Source organism: Bos indicus, chromosome 23, assembly GCF_029378745.1.
Source record: "Bos indicus isolate NIAB-ARS_2022 breed Sahiwal x Tharparkar chromosome 23, NIAB-ARS_B.indTharparkar_mat_pri_1.0, whole genome shotgun sequence".
Lineage (NCBI taxonomy): Eukaryota > Metazoa > Chordata > Mammalia > Artiodactyla > Bovidae > Bos > Bos indicus.
In genome coordinates this window covers 7,749,028-7,763,386 of record NC_091782.1, presented here as the reverse complement: position 1 = coordinate 7,763,386, position 14,359 = coordinate 7,749,028, and the positions used below count along the sequence as shown (strand labels likewise).

Below are 14,359 nucleotides of genomic sequence, written 5' to 3'. Positions count from 1 at the left end.
TCACACATCACAATCTGAGAAATGGTTTGTTATTGTTGCATAGAATAAGAGAAGATACCACTTAAAAATGATGATCTTTTTGATTTGCAGTCAGCTCACGAGGCACCCACTTATCAAGCTTTTACACCTAATTTGCTTCACATGCCAAATGACCATAGAATGGTCAACACTGAGTTCTTCAGCAGCTTCTCATGTAGTTATAAGAGGATCAGCTTCGATGACGGCTCTTAGTTGGGCACTGTCAGCTTCTGATGGCTGATCACTGCACTCCTAATCTTCAAGTGTCTCGTCTCCTTTGCAAAACTTCTTGAGCCACCACTGCACTGTATGTTCGTTAGCAGTTCCTGGGCAAAATGTATTGTTGACGCTGCAAGTTGTCTCCGCTGCTTTACAATCTTGAACTTGAAGAAGAAAATTGCTCAAATTTGCTTTTGGTCTAAAATCATTTCCCTAGTCTAAAATAAATACAAAATATGCAGCAAGTAGTAAGTCATCAGCAAAAAACATAAAGCAAGAAATGCACATTAAAATGATTTATAACATAACCACGTTTATTTGAGAATGCATTCCAATATCAAACAGCAAAGTTCAGCAATGCAAAATCACAATTACTTTTGGACCAACCTAATACTTGCTTACTTTTCCCCTCTGGAAAGAAATCAGTTTCTTAAATGGGAAATATTTCCCAGCCCAGCCTGTGGAAAATAGAGACTTTTCCTCAATCTTTATTTGCCCTGTTGGCATAGAAATGAAAGTCGCCTGGGAAAATATGAGCTGAAAAAAATTGTTGCAGAATGGTACTTATTCAAGCCTCAAAACATAACCAATGGCTTGTATGGCAGCAAGATAGATATTCATCCTTAAGGCTTAACTAGTGAGCATCAGCACAGACTGAAGAGAGCTAATTTTCTATTTTCTGAAAAGAAATGGACCTGATAAGAATGATTACAGCAAAGTGCTCATACAGAAAAAAATGTCACAACTTTTTATCAAATTATTGTTTGGGATGTTTCTGTAAACTTATCCATCATTTTGTGACACTTTACAGTGTAACAAGACTTTTGTGTTTGTGAAACATCATTTTGAAATTGCCCCAAACTAGATTTCTCCCTTTCCCTCTCTTGTCTAACTGATGTTGGGTATAAATCCATGAATTTTGAATGACTGGCCTATTCACTCAGACTCTTTTGATTGCAAATTATAGAGGTCAACCTGAGTTTACAAAAGGGAATTTTGTGTTAAAGAAAAGGAAAGTCTCAGGGAGTCTCAGACCAGAAATCCTGCTTGGTTCCAGGGATGTTTTGGAATTCGGTTCTGGAAAGCCCTCGTGTGTTTCCTCTACTGGCTGCTTCTCCTTATACTTTGCTGTATTTTTCTTGATCTCATCAGATCTGCTTTTATGGCAGAGTAAGGCTTTCCCAAAGCTCCCAGATTTACATAGTATCATTTCCATCTCGTAGCATGACTAAAGAGTAGATTAAAGCCCTGCTCCATATTCTTGGGAGAAGCCCCTACCCTCTCGGGTCAGAACGCCACCCCTGTCTGGTTTCATTATAGGCAGTCTGAACATGGATTCTGGGATTTTAGGGTGTGGGGGGCGGGGACAGTTTCCAGAAGAAGAAAGTTGTTATGGACTTGGTGAATTGTACCAAATTCATCTCTCCTATCATGCCCCAAATGGGCATGTTGCCTGGCCCTGAGGATGCCGTCACTAAATATTTGTCAAATGAAATATCTATTGGCTGAAAGTGCTGGTAAAGATACTTGACTAGACAGATGAAGATGTTTTGGCATTTTGAATGTCATGATAGTAGATCTTTTTAAATTGATTACTGTATAACAGGTCACTTAAAACTAAAGCTACTTTAGTTAAAATCTTTTGATTTCTGGCTATTTATGTATTTATAAAATCATTTAAAAATTAAAAATAATAAAGTGCTGTGAGTACATTTGAATGAATTAATATACTTATGTATTCATTTTAATAGTATTTTTTTCTTTATTTCTAAAAATTTATTGACATTCATGAAGACAAAGCCTGGAGTAATTCGCCCTGCACCGGTAAAATCCAAAATATTACTGAAAAAAGAGGAGGAAGTCTATGAACCCAACCCTTTCAGTAAATACCTGGAGGATAACAGTGACTTCTTTTCTGAGCAGGTGAGTGTACACGTGAAAATGTCTTTGATATTTGGATAAATAACTGTACAAAATATAGAAATGCCCTAATGAATAGAGCATGTACAAGAAAATGTGATTGGAATAACCTTAGTAATTTAAAAAAAGCTCTATTTTCTGCATAATAAAAATTCTTAAGTATTTCCAGGATGATATTTGGAAGTATTTAAAGGCTTTTGTCTAAAATTTTTCTACCTAGTGCTGGTATTATTTTGGGGATTAAGACATTACTTTCTATGAAGACATCATGGAGTCTTCATGTGATATAGATGTTGCATTCTTGTTACTAAAATGCCACTTCCTTTTGAAGTGACATAGTTTTTTTTTTTTTTAATTTTATTTTATTTTTAAACTTTACATAATTGTATTAGTTTTCCCAAATATCAAAATGAATCCATCACAGGTATGCATGTGCTCCCCATCCTGAACCCTCCTCCCTCCTCCCTCCCCATACCATCCCTCTGGGTCGTCCCTGTGCACTAGCCCCAAGCATCCAGTATCGTGCATTGAACCTGGACTGGCATGTTTTTTAGGTTTGGTAGTACATTAGTACATTTGACAAAAGATCTATTGTTTGGATTCCTATCAACTTGGTAGAGATGATGTGATCCCCTAGATTGAGTGGTGCTAGGTAGGGAGTAGGAGGTTAAGTTACTTTAAGGTATTTTTTTGTTTGTTTATGTACTAAAAAGGTAAATTCCCCTTATATATCCTATTGTTGGAGAATGTATAATGGAAGGTTGTTGATGATGCTTTATAAGATATTGGGGGAAAGCATGAAGATACACATTTAGGTAGTATAAAATTTCATACATTATCTCAAAGAGAAACCTTGCATCTTTGTTTGTCTTCTTCCAATGCAACAAATAGGCATAGGTTATATATTTTATATCTCAAACTTTATTACATGCTTAAGCAATGCAAACAATCCAGAAACCTTTGTGGATATAACTGGGAAACACAAGATCACCACCACATTTGGTAATATATAATAGAATAGACTTACAAAGGAACATAAAGTACTGTACTCTTTAAACTTTAGTTTGAAAATGATAACTAACCAATTCTTGGAAATAGAGATTCTGTTCATATTTGTGAAACATAAGAAATATCTCATCTCACTTTATGACACTGAGCAAGGCATTTCATCTCGCCCCGTTCCAGTATCTTAATGCATAAGATGGGGTGTTCTGATGAAGTATTTAAGGATCCTTCAAATTTTAAAATCTGGTTTACTTAAAATCTAAGAATATGACCAGGCTCAAAGTCTTGAAAAAGTTCATTATAAATACTTTCTCATGCTTAGCTATAGTTTTTATTTATAAAATGGAGATGATAATATTTTCTGCTTATTTGTATATACTTTGTGAAGACTGATAGGATTTCAATAAGTTAAACATTTTTAGAGGGCACTAATATCATTAAAGGAAATGGCAGCCCACTCCAGGGTTCTTTCCTGGAGAAGCCCAGGGACAGGGAAGCCTGGTGGGCTGCTGTCTATGGGGTCGCGCAGAGTCGGACACGACTGAAGTGACTTAGCAGCAGTATCATTGAAAATGATAATTAGAGGCAATTTTTTCCATTTTTCAGGGGGAAAAAAGCCCTCAATTTAAATTAGAAAAGTCCTATTGATATATAAGGTTGTGTTCACTAAATTTGCACATAAAAGTAATGGAAATTCCTCTTAGGAAAGCATATTTCCATCATCAATAAAAGCATTCATTAGATATCTAATGATACTAATCATTTAGAGGCTTAATGTGACATTTTAGACAATAAGGGATTATTATAAAAATTTATAAAAGTTATCTATTGTTATATGATAAAATGTTGACACAAAATAAATTTCACATATTATCCATGCAATATATTCTTTAAAAATGATCTAATGTTGTAAAGTAAAAATTGTATTCTTTTTTATTAGTATAATTTCAAATTAATGCATTTTACTTTGAACAAGATTCTTTGTAGAATGTCAAGTTAATCTTCCTATACAGTATCACAATTTACTGTTCTCTGGAATGATAAATTCCATTTTCAGGTGTAGGAAATTATTTTCATTAAAAGAAGTTGCCAATTCTTTTCACAGCTTTTCCTGACTATATAGCAAGTTTAAAGCTCTATGTATATACACCATAAACCAATGTATTTTCAGATAATTAGTGCACAATTTTAGTTCTTTTGTTAAGTATTTTGGTGCCACAGACATAAACTTATTTATATTTTCTTTCAATCAATTTATTCTTGTGTGTATCCTAACTTCTGTGTCAGCGGACTATCAAAATTCAAAGAAGTCTAACAGAGTACTTAAAAGCGAATTCCGTACTTTGCCTGGTTTTATTCATTGACTTTGCAGGAGAGGAAAAATGCATATAATAGGAAACCAGGAAACTGCGTATGCTCTCAATTGGCCTCTACATTGAGCTGTAACCAATATCTCACTGTGGCCAGAATCGACAATGGAGGCAGATACAAAAGACAGCTCACAGGTGTAGATGCTGAGATTCCTTAAACAATACATTGAGTAGTAACAATTTATGGTTTCAGTGTGGCTGCTTCATCAGAACTTAGCAGGAGGGAGTCTACTCAAGTGTATTCCATTCTGGTCACTATTATTGTCTCCTTCACTGGTGCCACAGAATAAATTGAATGGTTCCACACTCAATGGCTGATCTCAGCCATCCATGTAATGGAGACTACTTCAGCCTGACAGTTGAGCCAAATTGGAGCAGCTCATATTCACTAATCTGCCTCGTCCTGAGGATAGTTCCACATGACAGGAAGTGCTGAATGGGATTGTTAAGTCAGTAAATTTCCCCTGGCAGCCTCAGTGCCATAAAATATTATTTCAAAACTCTCGGTTACAAAATGTCAGGCACCAAAGATGATGAGACCAGATGGAAATGTATTTGCTATAGCTTCAGAAGGTACAGTAGGGCAATCTTTTGAACTGGTAATGAACTGAAATTTTGCCTGGAGATACCCTCTGAGTATTAAAAGCCAAGTTTGAAACCAAATGCATAATTGAGTCATTGAGACTTATTAATCAACAACTTTTGCATCAAAATGGCATAGGCCAGGAACTACCATTCTATATTAGATGGATTTTTAAACAAAGACACTTCAGAATGAAGCTTAGGCTTCTCTGAAATTACCTTTCAATCCATTATTATATCAATTTGTGGTACTTTTGAGTTCTTATAGAATATCCTCAACACTCTGTATATGGATATAAAACTATGATGATGTACTTTGAAGCATAGTTTTGTTAATAACTAAAGGTTGGGTTGGAAAATAATTAACAGAATTGGTTGGACAAATGGACATCCAGAAGATATAAAAGTTTAGAAAATCAATTAGCTGATGAAAATAAAGATACTAAAGAGAGGAATGGTTTTTTGTTTATCTCTGTGAGTTTTCAAAATATATTGGTTTTTTCCTGGTCATTTAATGTATTTAATTAGACAAAGTGAATTGCATTGGAGTCTCAACTTAGTAGAAAAAGCAAAAGCAATTGCTAACCTCAGTTATATGACATGTATAAAACATTTTCATCCCATTCTTTATAAATTAGTAATTCAACCCATACTGTTAGATATATCATTTCTTTCTTGAAGCCATAGAGAAATATAGGAAAAATATTTTGGACAGAATTGAAAGTTGGGGGGGGGTGATATTGTAGTTTAATCTGATTTTCCTGCAAATGTTTTTCTTTTCTCTTAAATGAAAAAGAATGCTTTCTAGCATGTATACCTCTTAACTTTTATTTTCCTTCTAATTTGCTTCAATAGGAAAATTGCATGTTTTTGTGTGAAAATGATCCTTTAATGAATTTCCTTTGTACCATAGAGAATGTAAAAGGATAATTTAGAGAATTTTCTTTGTTGTAGCATTTACATTCTTTTTTTTTACTTCTGAGTTTTCTTAGCCATCTGACTGCCCTACCAAACTATCTGCCTGACATTCAACTTTAATAATTATGTGGATGACTTTCAGATTTCTATCTAATTATTAATCAAATTATATTTTTACTGTGATCGTCCCCTGCACTTCTTCATGTCACTCACATTTTATAGTTACTGAGCAGACACTCACCATGGCAAAAGGTGGAACTAGATAACACTGTGTTTTTTTTCTGAATGACTTCTGTTTTTGCCACAAATTGCTACCTTTTTCAACATTTCTCAATCAAGGTGGCTCACTCTCTTTTATCATAAAATTACCTTTTATCTTGTTAATATTTTATTAGGAAGTATTTTTTCAGATTAAAATGTTTAACCTTTTCAGATCTAGAAATGATTAAGTGATTTGGTGAATAGTTTTATGGGGACACAGCTTAAATTCCTTGTAGGGCTACATTTGTTTTTGAAGAGTTAAGCCTAGAGATTCAGCTTCTCCAAGTTTTACCAGGTTGTTTTTCTTATTCATGTAATGAAATCCTTGTGTGTTTTTCTCTTCTTATTTCTTTCCTCCCTCCTCCCTTCCTTCCTTTCTTCCTGCATGCCTTCCTTCTTTCCTCCTCTATGGGTAATAGATAATAGACTATTTTCATATATGGGTTATGTACTATATGTAATAGATAATTTATCATCAGTACAATAAAACTTTTTAATAGTAAAAAATTGTCCTATGGAGACAAAACACACTTTTTCCTCCAGGATATAATCAGTTAGGAAACTTAGGCTTTTATCTCTCCCTTTTATTTATTATTGTTATTATTAGCATTGCTTTAAGCTTTCTCTTCACTTTGTGTATGTATCACGGAAGACAGAAGCTAAGGGCTGCAGGATCTGCACGATCAAGGGAGACTTCTTCTGTACCCCTCTGTTGCTTTCTGTAGGATTAGGAATCTTAGATTTTTACTTGCTTTACAACAAACACATAAAGAAGACCTATTTGTCAATTCTATCATAATAGACAGACCACTTCTAATAATTAGTTAAGCAACTGAATTCTAAACATTAGTGAAGCTTCAGAGCATTAGTAGTTTAACAAATAGTGAATACATAGCTTCTGACTATACCCCAATCTACTGGGAAACAGTGATGATCTGAAGACTTTAAGCAAATATGTCCTGTTTTGTTAACTCCTCAGATGTCTTTATTTGTGAGAGATGACCATGACCATATTTAGAGCCTCTCATGTAAATTGTATTCCTCTTTTTCTGTTATTTGTTGTGGTTGAGTTTAACCTTTAGTTTCATTTTTATCTACGTCTGATAGGATTGAGGTCTATGGCATAAAAAGTTGTATTCATTAAATCTAAATTTTTATCAATTCTAATTGGAAGGCTAAGTTTCTTTAAAAAAAAAATTAAAATTAAAGACCTAAATAGACATTTTTCCAAAGAAGAAATATAGATGGATAATAAACACATGAAAAGATGCTCAACATTGCTTCAGTCAAGTCTGACTCTGTACGACCCCATGGACTGTAGTCTGCCAGGCTCCTCTGTCCATGGGATTCTCCAGGCAAGAATACTGCAATGGGTTGCCATGCCCTTCTCCAGGGGATCTTCCCAACCCAGGGATCAAACCTGTATCTCTTAGGTCTCCTGCATTGGCAGGCAGGTTCTTTACCACTAGCACCAACTGGGAAGCTCCTCACTCATTAGAGAAATGCAATTCAAAATACAGTGAGTATGACATTACATTGGTCAGAAAGGCCATCATCAAAAAATCTACAAGCAACAAATGCTGGAGAGTGTGTGGAGGAATTGAACCCTCTTGCCACAGTGCACTGTTGGTGGGAATGCAAATTGATACAGACACTATATAGAAGAGTGTGTGTGTGTGCGTGTGTTGTCGCCTCAGTCGTGTCTGACTCTTTGTGACCCCATGGACTGTAGCCCACCAGGCTCCTTTGTCCATGGGATTCTCCAGGCAAGAATACTGCAGTGGGTTGCCATGCCCTCCTCCAGGGGATCTTCCCTACCCAGGGATTGAACCTGCATCTCTTACGTCTGCAAGAGGGTTCTTTACCACTAGTGCCACTTGGGAAGCCCCAGAGAACAGAAATGGAGATTCCTCAAAAAAGCTAGGAATAAAACTACCATATGACCTAACAATCCCACCATTGTTAGGTCATATACCCTGAGGAAACCATAAAAGCAACAAAGAACATGTGAACGATGTGAAAAAGACAATGAGACAAAAAGACACATCTTCCCAGTGTTCCTTGTAGCACTATTTACAATAATTAGGACATGGAAGCAAGCTAGATGTCCAACTGATGAGTGGATAAAGAGGTTGTGCTGCATATATAAAATGGAATATTACTCAGCCATAAAAAGGAGCACATTTGAGTCAGTTCTAATGAGGCAAATGAACCTAGAGCCTATTATACAGAGTGAAGTAAGTCAGAAAGAAAAAAAAAACAAATATCATATAATAATGCATATATATGGAATCTAGTAGAGAAGGCAATGGCACCCCACTCCAGTACTCTTGCCTGGAAAATCCCATGGACGGAGAAGCCTGGTGGGCCACAGTCCATGGGGTCGCTAAGAGTCGGACACGACTGAGCGACTTCACTTTCACTTTTCACTTTCATGCATTGGAGAACGAAATGGCAACCCACTCCAGTGTTCTTGCCTGGAGAATCCCAGGGACGGGGGAGCCTAGTGGGCTGCCGTCTATGGGGTTGCACAGAGTTGGACACGACTGAAGCGACTTAGCAGCAGCAGCATGGACTCTAGAAAAATGGTACGGATGAACCTACGTGTAGGATGGTAATGGAGACACAGGCATAGAGAGCAGAACTTGACACAGTGTGGGGAGTAGAGGGTGGGATGGATTGAGAGAGTCGCACTGAAACATACACATTACCCTGTGTTTAAAATAGATAGCCAGTGGGGATTTGCTGAATGACCCAGGGAGCTCAAACCTGGTGCTCTGTGACAGCCTAGAGGGGTGGGATGGGATGGAAAGTGGGTGGGAGGCTGGAGAGTATGAGGGGACATGTGTATACCTATGACTAGTTCATGTTGGTATAGGACAGAAATCAACCCAATATTGTAAAGCAATTATCCTCCAATTAAAAAAATTTAAGTTTCTTTGAATATTCCAGCTTTAAATTAAGCTTTTCTCTGTATATTTGTTTGAGAAAAGCCAGGGAAAGGCAAGACAAACAGTACCTAAAATAAGGTTTTATTAAAATATAGAATTTAAAAGTCTCTATTGTGTTCACCTTAAAAGTATCATTCAACAGGATTTCAAAAGAATGAAGGTAGCTGTGTAAAATAATTTTAAGTAATAGGCAAAATAAGGGTTATTTAAAACTTAGAAAGTTCATTATATTTGTGAAAAAAATATGCATCTTACGTTTTACTTCAGAGGATTCTGTTTCTCAACCCATGTTGAACTTTGAATCAACATCAGCCTATGAATAGAACTTGATGGCTTTGTCTGATATACCAGAACACTGTCTACAATGATCTCCTCCATCTCCACCCAAACAGGTTCAATCCCACAGCTTTGTTAAGATGATTTGGGGACTAGTTAATCAAAATAAATATACATAGCAAAATGCAACCTGGGGTGAGGGGCTTATGGTTTCCTTTCTTTCCGTTTTTTTTTTTTTTTTTTTTAATTGAGTGTTTCCTCAACCCATGAGAAATGGAATCCAAGTAGAATACATCTTGAGGAGGACATAGTAAAAACTGGATATATTCTTTGACCATAAATGCTAAGATTAATGTGTTTAGAATAAATGTTACAATCTCTAACCATTGGAGAGATTGTTAGATATTTTACTTTTTAGGAATTTCACTATAATACATGTTTTTAATTGGGGTATAGTTCCTTTACAATGTTGTGTTGGTTTCTGGTGTACAAGAAAGTGAATCAGCTGCGTGTATACATCCATCCCCTGCCTCTTGGACCTCCTCTGCACCAACCCTCGCCTCATCCCCTGGCCCTCGGTCAGCACAGGGCACAGAGCTGGGGTTCCTGTGCTATACAGCAGGTTTCCACTAGCTATCTCTTTTATACATGGGAGTGTGTGTAAATGTGGGTGAGATTAGACAGACTTTGTATGATGACAAATATAAAGGTCACAGGAATATATGGAAGTTTGAAGCTGACTCATATGAAGAGAATTAGGAACCTTCTCTTCCTCACTGTGATCTAAGATAAAATAACTTTAAGCTTGTCATATTGGCAGAGAAAATGATAAATCCAAATGAGAAGAACAGCCAAGAGAGTGCATAGGACAGAAGGAAGCAGAGAGCTCAGACTGGTAAATAAACTATTTTTTAAATCCCATTAAAGAAACCAAAGAGCTTCAGCAGTCCAATCTGCGAAAACTGATATCAGGTTAGTGAAGCGAGTGATTTAAAATAAATATATGGAAAAATAGAAAACAGGATTAAAGTGTATTTTTCTTTATCTCAAAGGCTATGTGAAAAGAGCTATCTGCAGTAAATTTGTAAAGGATTGGTGATTCCTTTGAGATGGAAGAGCTAGTAGGTTTTTAGAGTTTTTCAAAATATTGTTCTAATCTCCAAATCTAGACATCCTAAGTGAAATTTACTCTACTGTAGCCCAGCCTTCCAAATACCAATTTGCTTTATGAACCTCTATATCTTTAATATTTCTGAAAACAGAAAATGCATTTGGTAAGAAACCGCTTACCAAGAACTGAATTGTCGGTTATCCTTGTCTTGTAGAGCAGAAAGGCTTAGCATATTTTACCTGCTCAAATCAAAACAAGTATATGTGATATTTATCCCATTGGGTAAGCTCAGAAAAATAGAGGTGTTTTTCTCAATCTGTGGCTTAATGGATTCTGGGAAGCCTTAGACCCTCGTGAATTGCATTTCATAGAAGGATTGGCTCTTTGCAGTGTATCCTCGTATGCGTGTGCTTAGTCACTCAGTCATCTCTGACTCTTTGTGACCCCATGTACTGCAGCCCACCAGGCTCCTCTGTCCTTGAGGATTCTCCAGGCAAGAATAGTGGAGTGGATTGCCATGCGCTCCTCCAGGGGATCTTCCCAACCCAGGGATCAAACCCAGGTCTCCTGCATTGCGGGTGGATTCTTTACCATTTGAACCACCAGGAAAGTCCAAGAATACTGGAGTGGGTAGCCTATTCCTTCTCCAGGGGATCTTCCTGACCCAGGAATCAAACCAGGGTCTCTTGCATTGCATGTGGATTCTTTACCAGCTGAGCCACCAGGGGGACCCTTTGCAGTGTATTCTTAGGTTGGACTGGTTTCACCTCTCATTCAGGCAAAGATCTGATGCCTTTATTCATTCTGATGTATAACTGAACCAACGGGGATCTAGGGCAGCTTGGTTTTGTGGAAAGAGCTCTGAAGTGTGTGTTCTAGTGGTGATTGTGATAGCCAGTTCTACCCAGTGCATCTGTGAACTCTGAACCTGAAGGATGAAGAGAGGGAGCTGGACTGGGCAGTGGTTCTCATCTGGCATGAATTGTCCAGCCATTATTATCTTGCCTGGAGCTTGGGGTACTACGGGCATGCAGTGGCTAGAGGCCAGGGAAGCTGCTAAACGTGGCGGCAGTGTCCAGGACGGTCCCCCAGGGCAAAGACTTACTCTGCTCCAAATGTCACTAGTACAAGAGTTGAGAGGCCTAGACTAGCCCATCTCTTGTCTCCCTTCCAGTTCCAAGAATTTTATGATTAATGATGCTTAGTGCCACCCATGCCAGGGACATTTCTGTTCAACCAGCATTGGTTAGGTGACTTTTTTTGTGTTTGAACTAAGAAATTATTCCTATTTGATTGACACAGAAGAAATGAACAAGCCTCCATTTATGAAATTTTCCACATTCCATGGAGCCTCTACTCATAATGATAGCCCTGTTTGACAAGGGACATGCATTTGCATTGGCTCTGGCTTTGTTAGCAAGATTATAGCTTCCCTACTTTCCCAAACATTTCTCTCTCTTTCTTGTATTTCCCCAATTGTTAGGTGTCAGGACAATTAACTAAAAGAGAAATTCAAAAAAGTTGGGCAGTCTGATGGTAACTGTTAAAATATTTACATCAGACTAACTTGGACTAAGTCATTCCTGCTCCTGAATTTAATTATACATCTGCAAATGAGGGTGTTGTATGAAGTACTTTTGAAGGTACCTCCTTACTCTGAAATTTGTGTTCATGCCTTTAAATATTATTGGGATGCTTCTGAGGTTTCACATCCTTAGGTGATCCAAAAACCAGGGGGAAAAAAAAGATCGAGTATTAATCAGGTCATAACTCTAGAGAGATGGAAAATCTTTTAATTTACTATCTAGGTCAAAATCATGACAGATAATACCCATCTCCAGAGAGCTTACTTTGGTTTTTTTTTTCTTTCTGATTGAGCAATTTAGGGTAGGTAAACTTTTATTTTGACTTTTCCTTAAAAAAATCCTATTTACTTTTTGTTTTGCTTTTCCTTAAACTAAAATCCCTGGCTGGGGGGAGGAAATGATATACTTTCAAAATTAAATTTAAATATATATGTATACAGAGGTGAGCACAGCAACGCACTGCAGTTTTCTTGCCTGGAGAATCCCATGGACAGAGAAGCCTGCTGGGCTGAAGTCCAAAGGGTCACACAGAGTCAGACATGACTTTAGTGACTTAGCACGCATGCATGTATGTATACATATATTTATATATGTGTGTGTTCCTATAAAAATCACAAACATATAACAGCCTTTATTGGGGTCCTGGTCTTGGCTACGTAAATTATTTTTTTTCCATTTGCAAACTTGACAGCTATTTCCTTTGCAAATATGCTGAATAAGAAGGCCAAGTAGGCAGACTAAAATTTAAATAACAATGTTTCTATAATGAAAGTGAAGATGTTTTTGTAAGTCTTTGCCATATCTGAATTTCCCATTTCTGCATTCTTTAAATACAGAAGATACCATACTTTAATTCCTTTGTTTCACAACCACAAAAGACTCTGGGATAATCCTTGCAGGGAACTTGGGGGATAAATTTTGCTTTTCTAAATCTCTCTAAAAGGTGATGCTGGACTAGGTGACACAGCTCTGTACAGGAAACACAATTTTGTTCCTGAACCTCAATGTTTTCACTTAAGGTTCTTGGTAAAACAATAATAGAGTCAAAGGAACAAAACCTCAGGATATTAAAAATTGCAAGATCATTTTTCTTTAAAATTGTAACACTTTGTTAACATACAATGTGAAGGCTACCTCTAATGGTTCTTATATATGAAATGTACCAAATTTCTCTTTGAAATTCAGTTGTAACTGTTACCACTCAAATCCTACCCTTAGATATGAGGATGGTATTAAGCCCTAGCTGCCCAGGTTGGTGGAAGGGCCATGGAGTGCAGACCTACAGAGCAGAAAGGGATGGACAGTAACCGCTGGTATGTGGTTCTTGCCGTGATTTCCTGATGGATGATTTTGCTGCGTCTCTCCACACTCACTTCCCTTCTATTTCCTCTTAGTCTCCAGCCACTTATGTTTGTGCCAGGCTATGTAAAAAACCTGGATGACTTTTCAGGAAACAGGGCAGATAATATCCCTGTCCCCTTTGTGCTTAGATTCTAGTGATTTGTAAATATCTGAACCTTAATCTCTGTCGCCTTCCTGCTGCTCTTAACCTTCTCTGCAGCCCTCCGCACTTTCTCTCTCTGACTGTTGATTTCACACTCAGGCTACACACTCCATGGCCTGGTGTTTCCTTATCCATTAAGGGACCCTACCATGACTGGAGGGTTGGTTGGTTACTGGAGACTACTGGGCTTCCCTGGTGGCTCAGCCGGTATAGAATCCGCCTGCAATGTGGGAGACCTGGGTTCGATCCCTGGGTTGGGAAAATCCCCTGGAGAAGTGAAAGGCTACTTACTCCAGCGTTCTGACATGATGGAGTGACTTTCACTCTCACTGCTCCAGCAGTGACTTTCCTGCTTCCTACAAAGGAGAGGAATGTGACAGAAGGCAATGGAAGGAACATGGGCTTGGTGTGGTCTTGGGAGTATCAGTCAACTTTCTGAACTTCAGAAACTTCAATTTTGTCCTTGAAAACTGGGACTACTAATCTCATTTCTAATGGTACACATACTCATGCTCATTTATGACGTTTTAAAAAATGTGTTTGGGCTGTCCATGCAGCATGTGGGATCCTAGTTCCCCTATTAGGGATTGAACCTGGGCCCTTTGCAGTAGAAGCCCAGATTCTCAACCACTGGACTG

The 14,359-nt window shown here is 37.5% G+C and overlaps 1 protein-coding gene across 21 annotated transcripts in view; it reads left to right on the top strand.

The window, feature by feature from the left end:
- Positions 1 to 14,359, top strand: part of MLIP (muscular LMNA interacting protein) — a 295,306-nt gene that overhangs the window by 233,546 nt on the left and 47,401 nt on the right. For all 21 annotated transcript variants that reach the window (XM_070777791.1, XM_070777786.1, XM_070777788.1 and 18 more), the window contains one exon: positions 2,032 to 2,160. In XM_070777791.1, the coding sequence (XP_070633892.1) occupies positions 2,032 to 2,160 (129 nt within the window). The remainder of the gene's footprint in view (positions 1 to 2,031; positions 2,161 to 14,359) is intronic.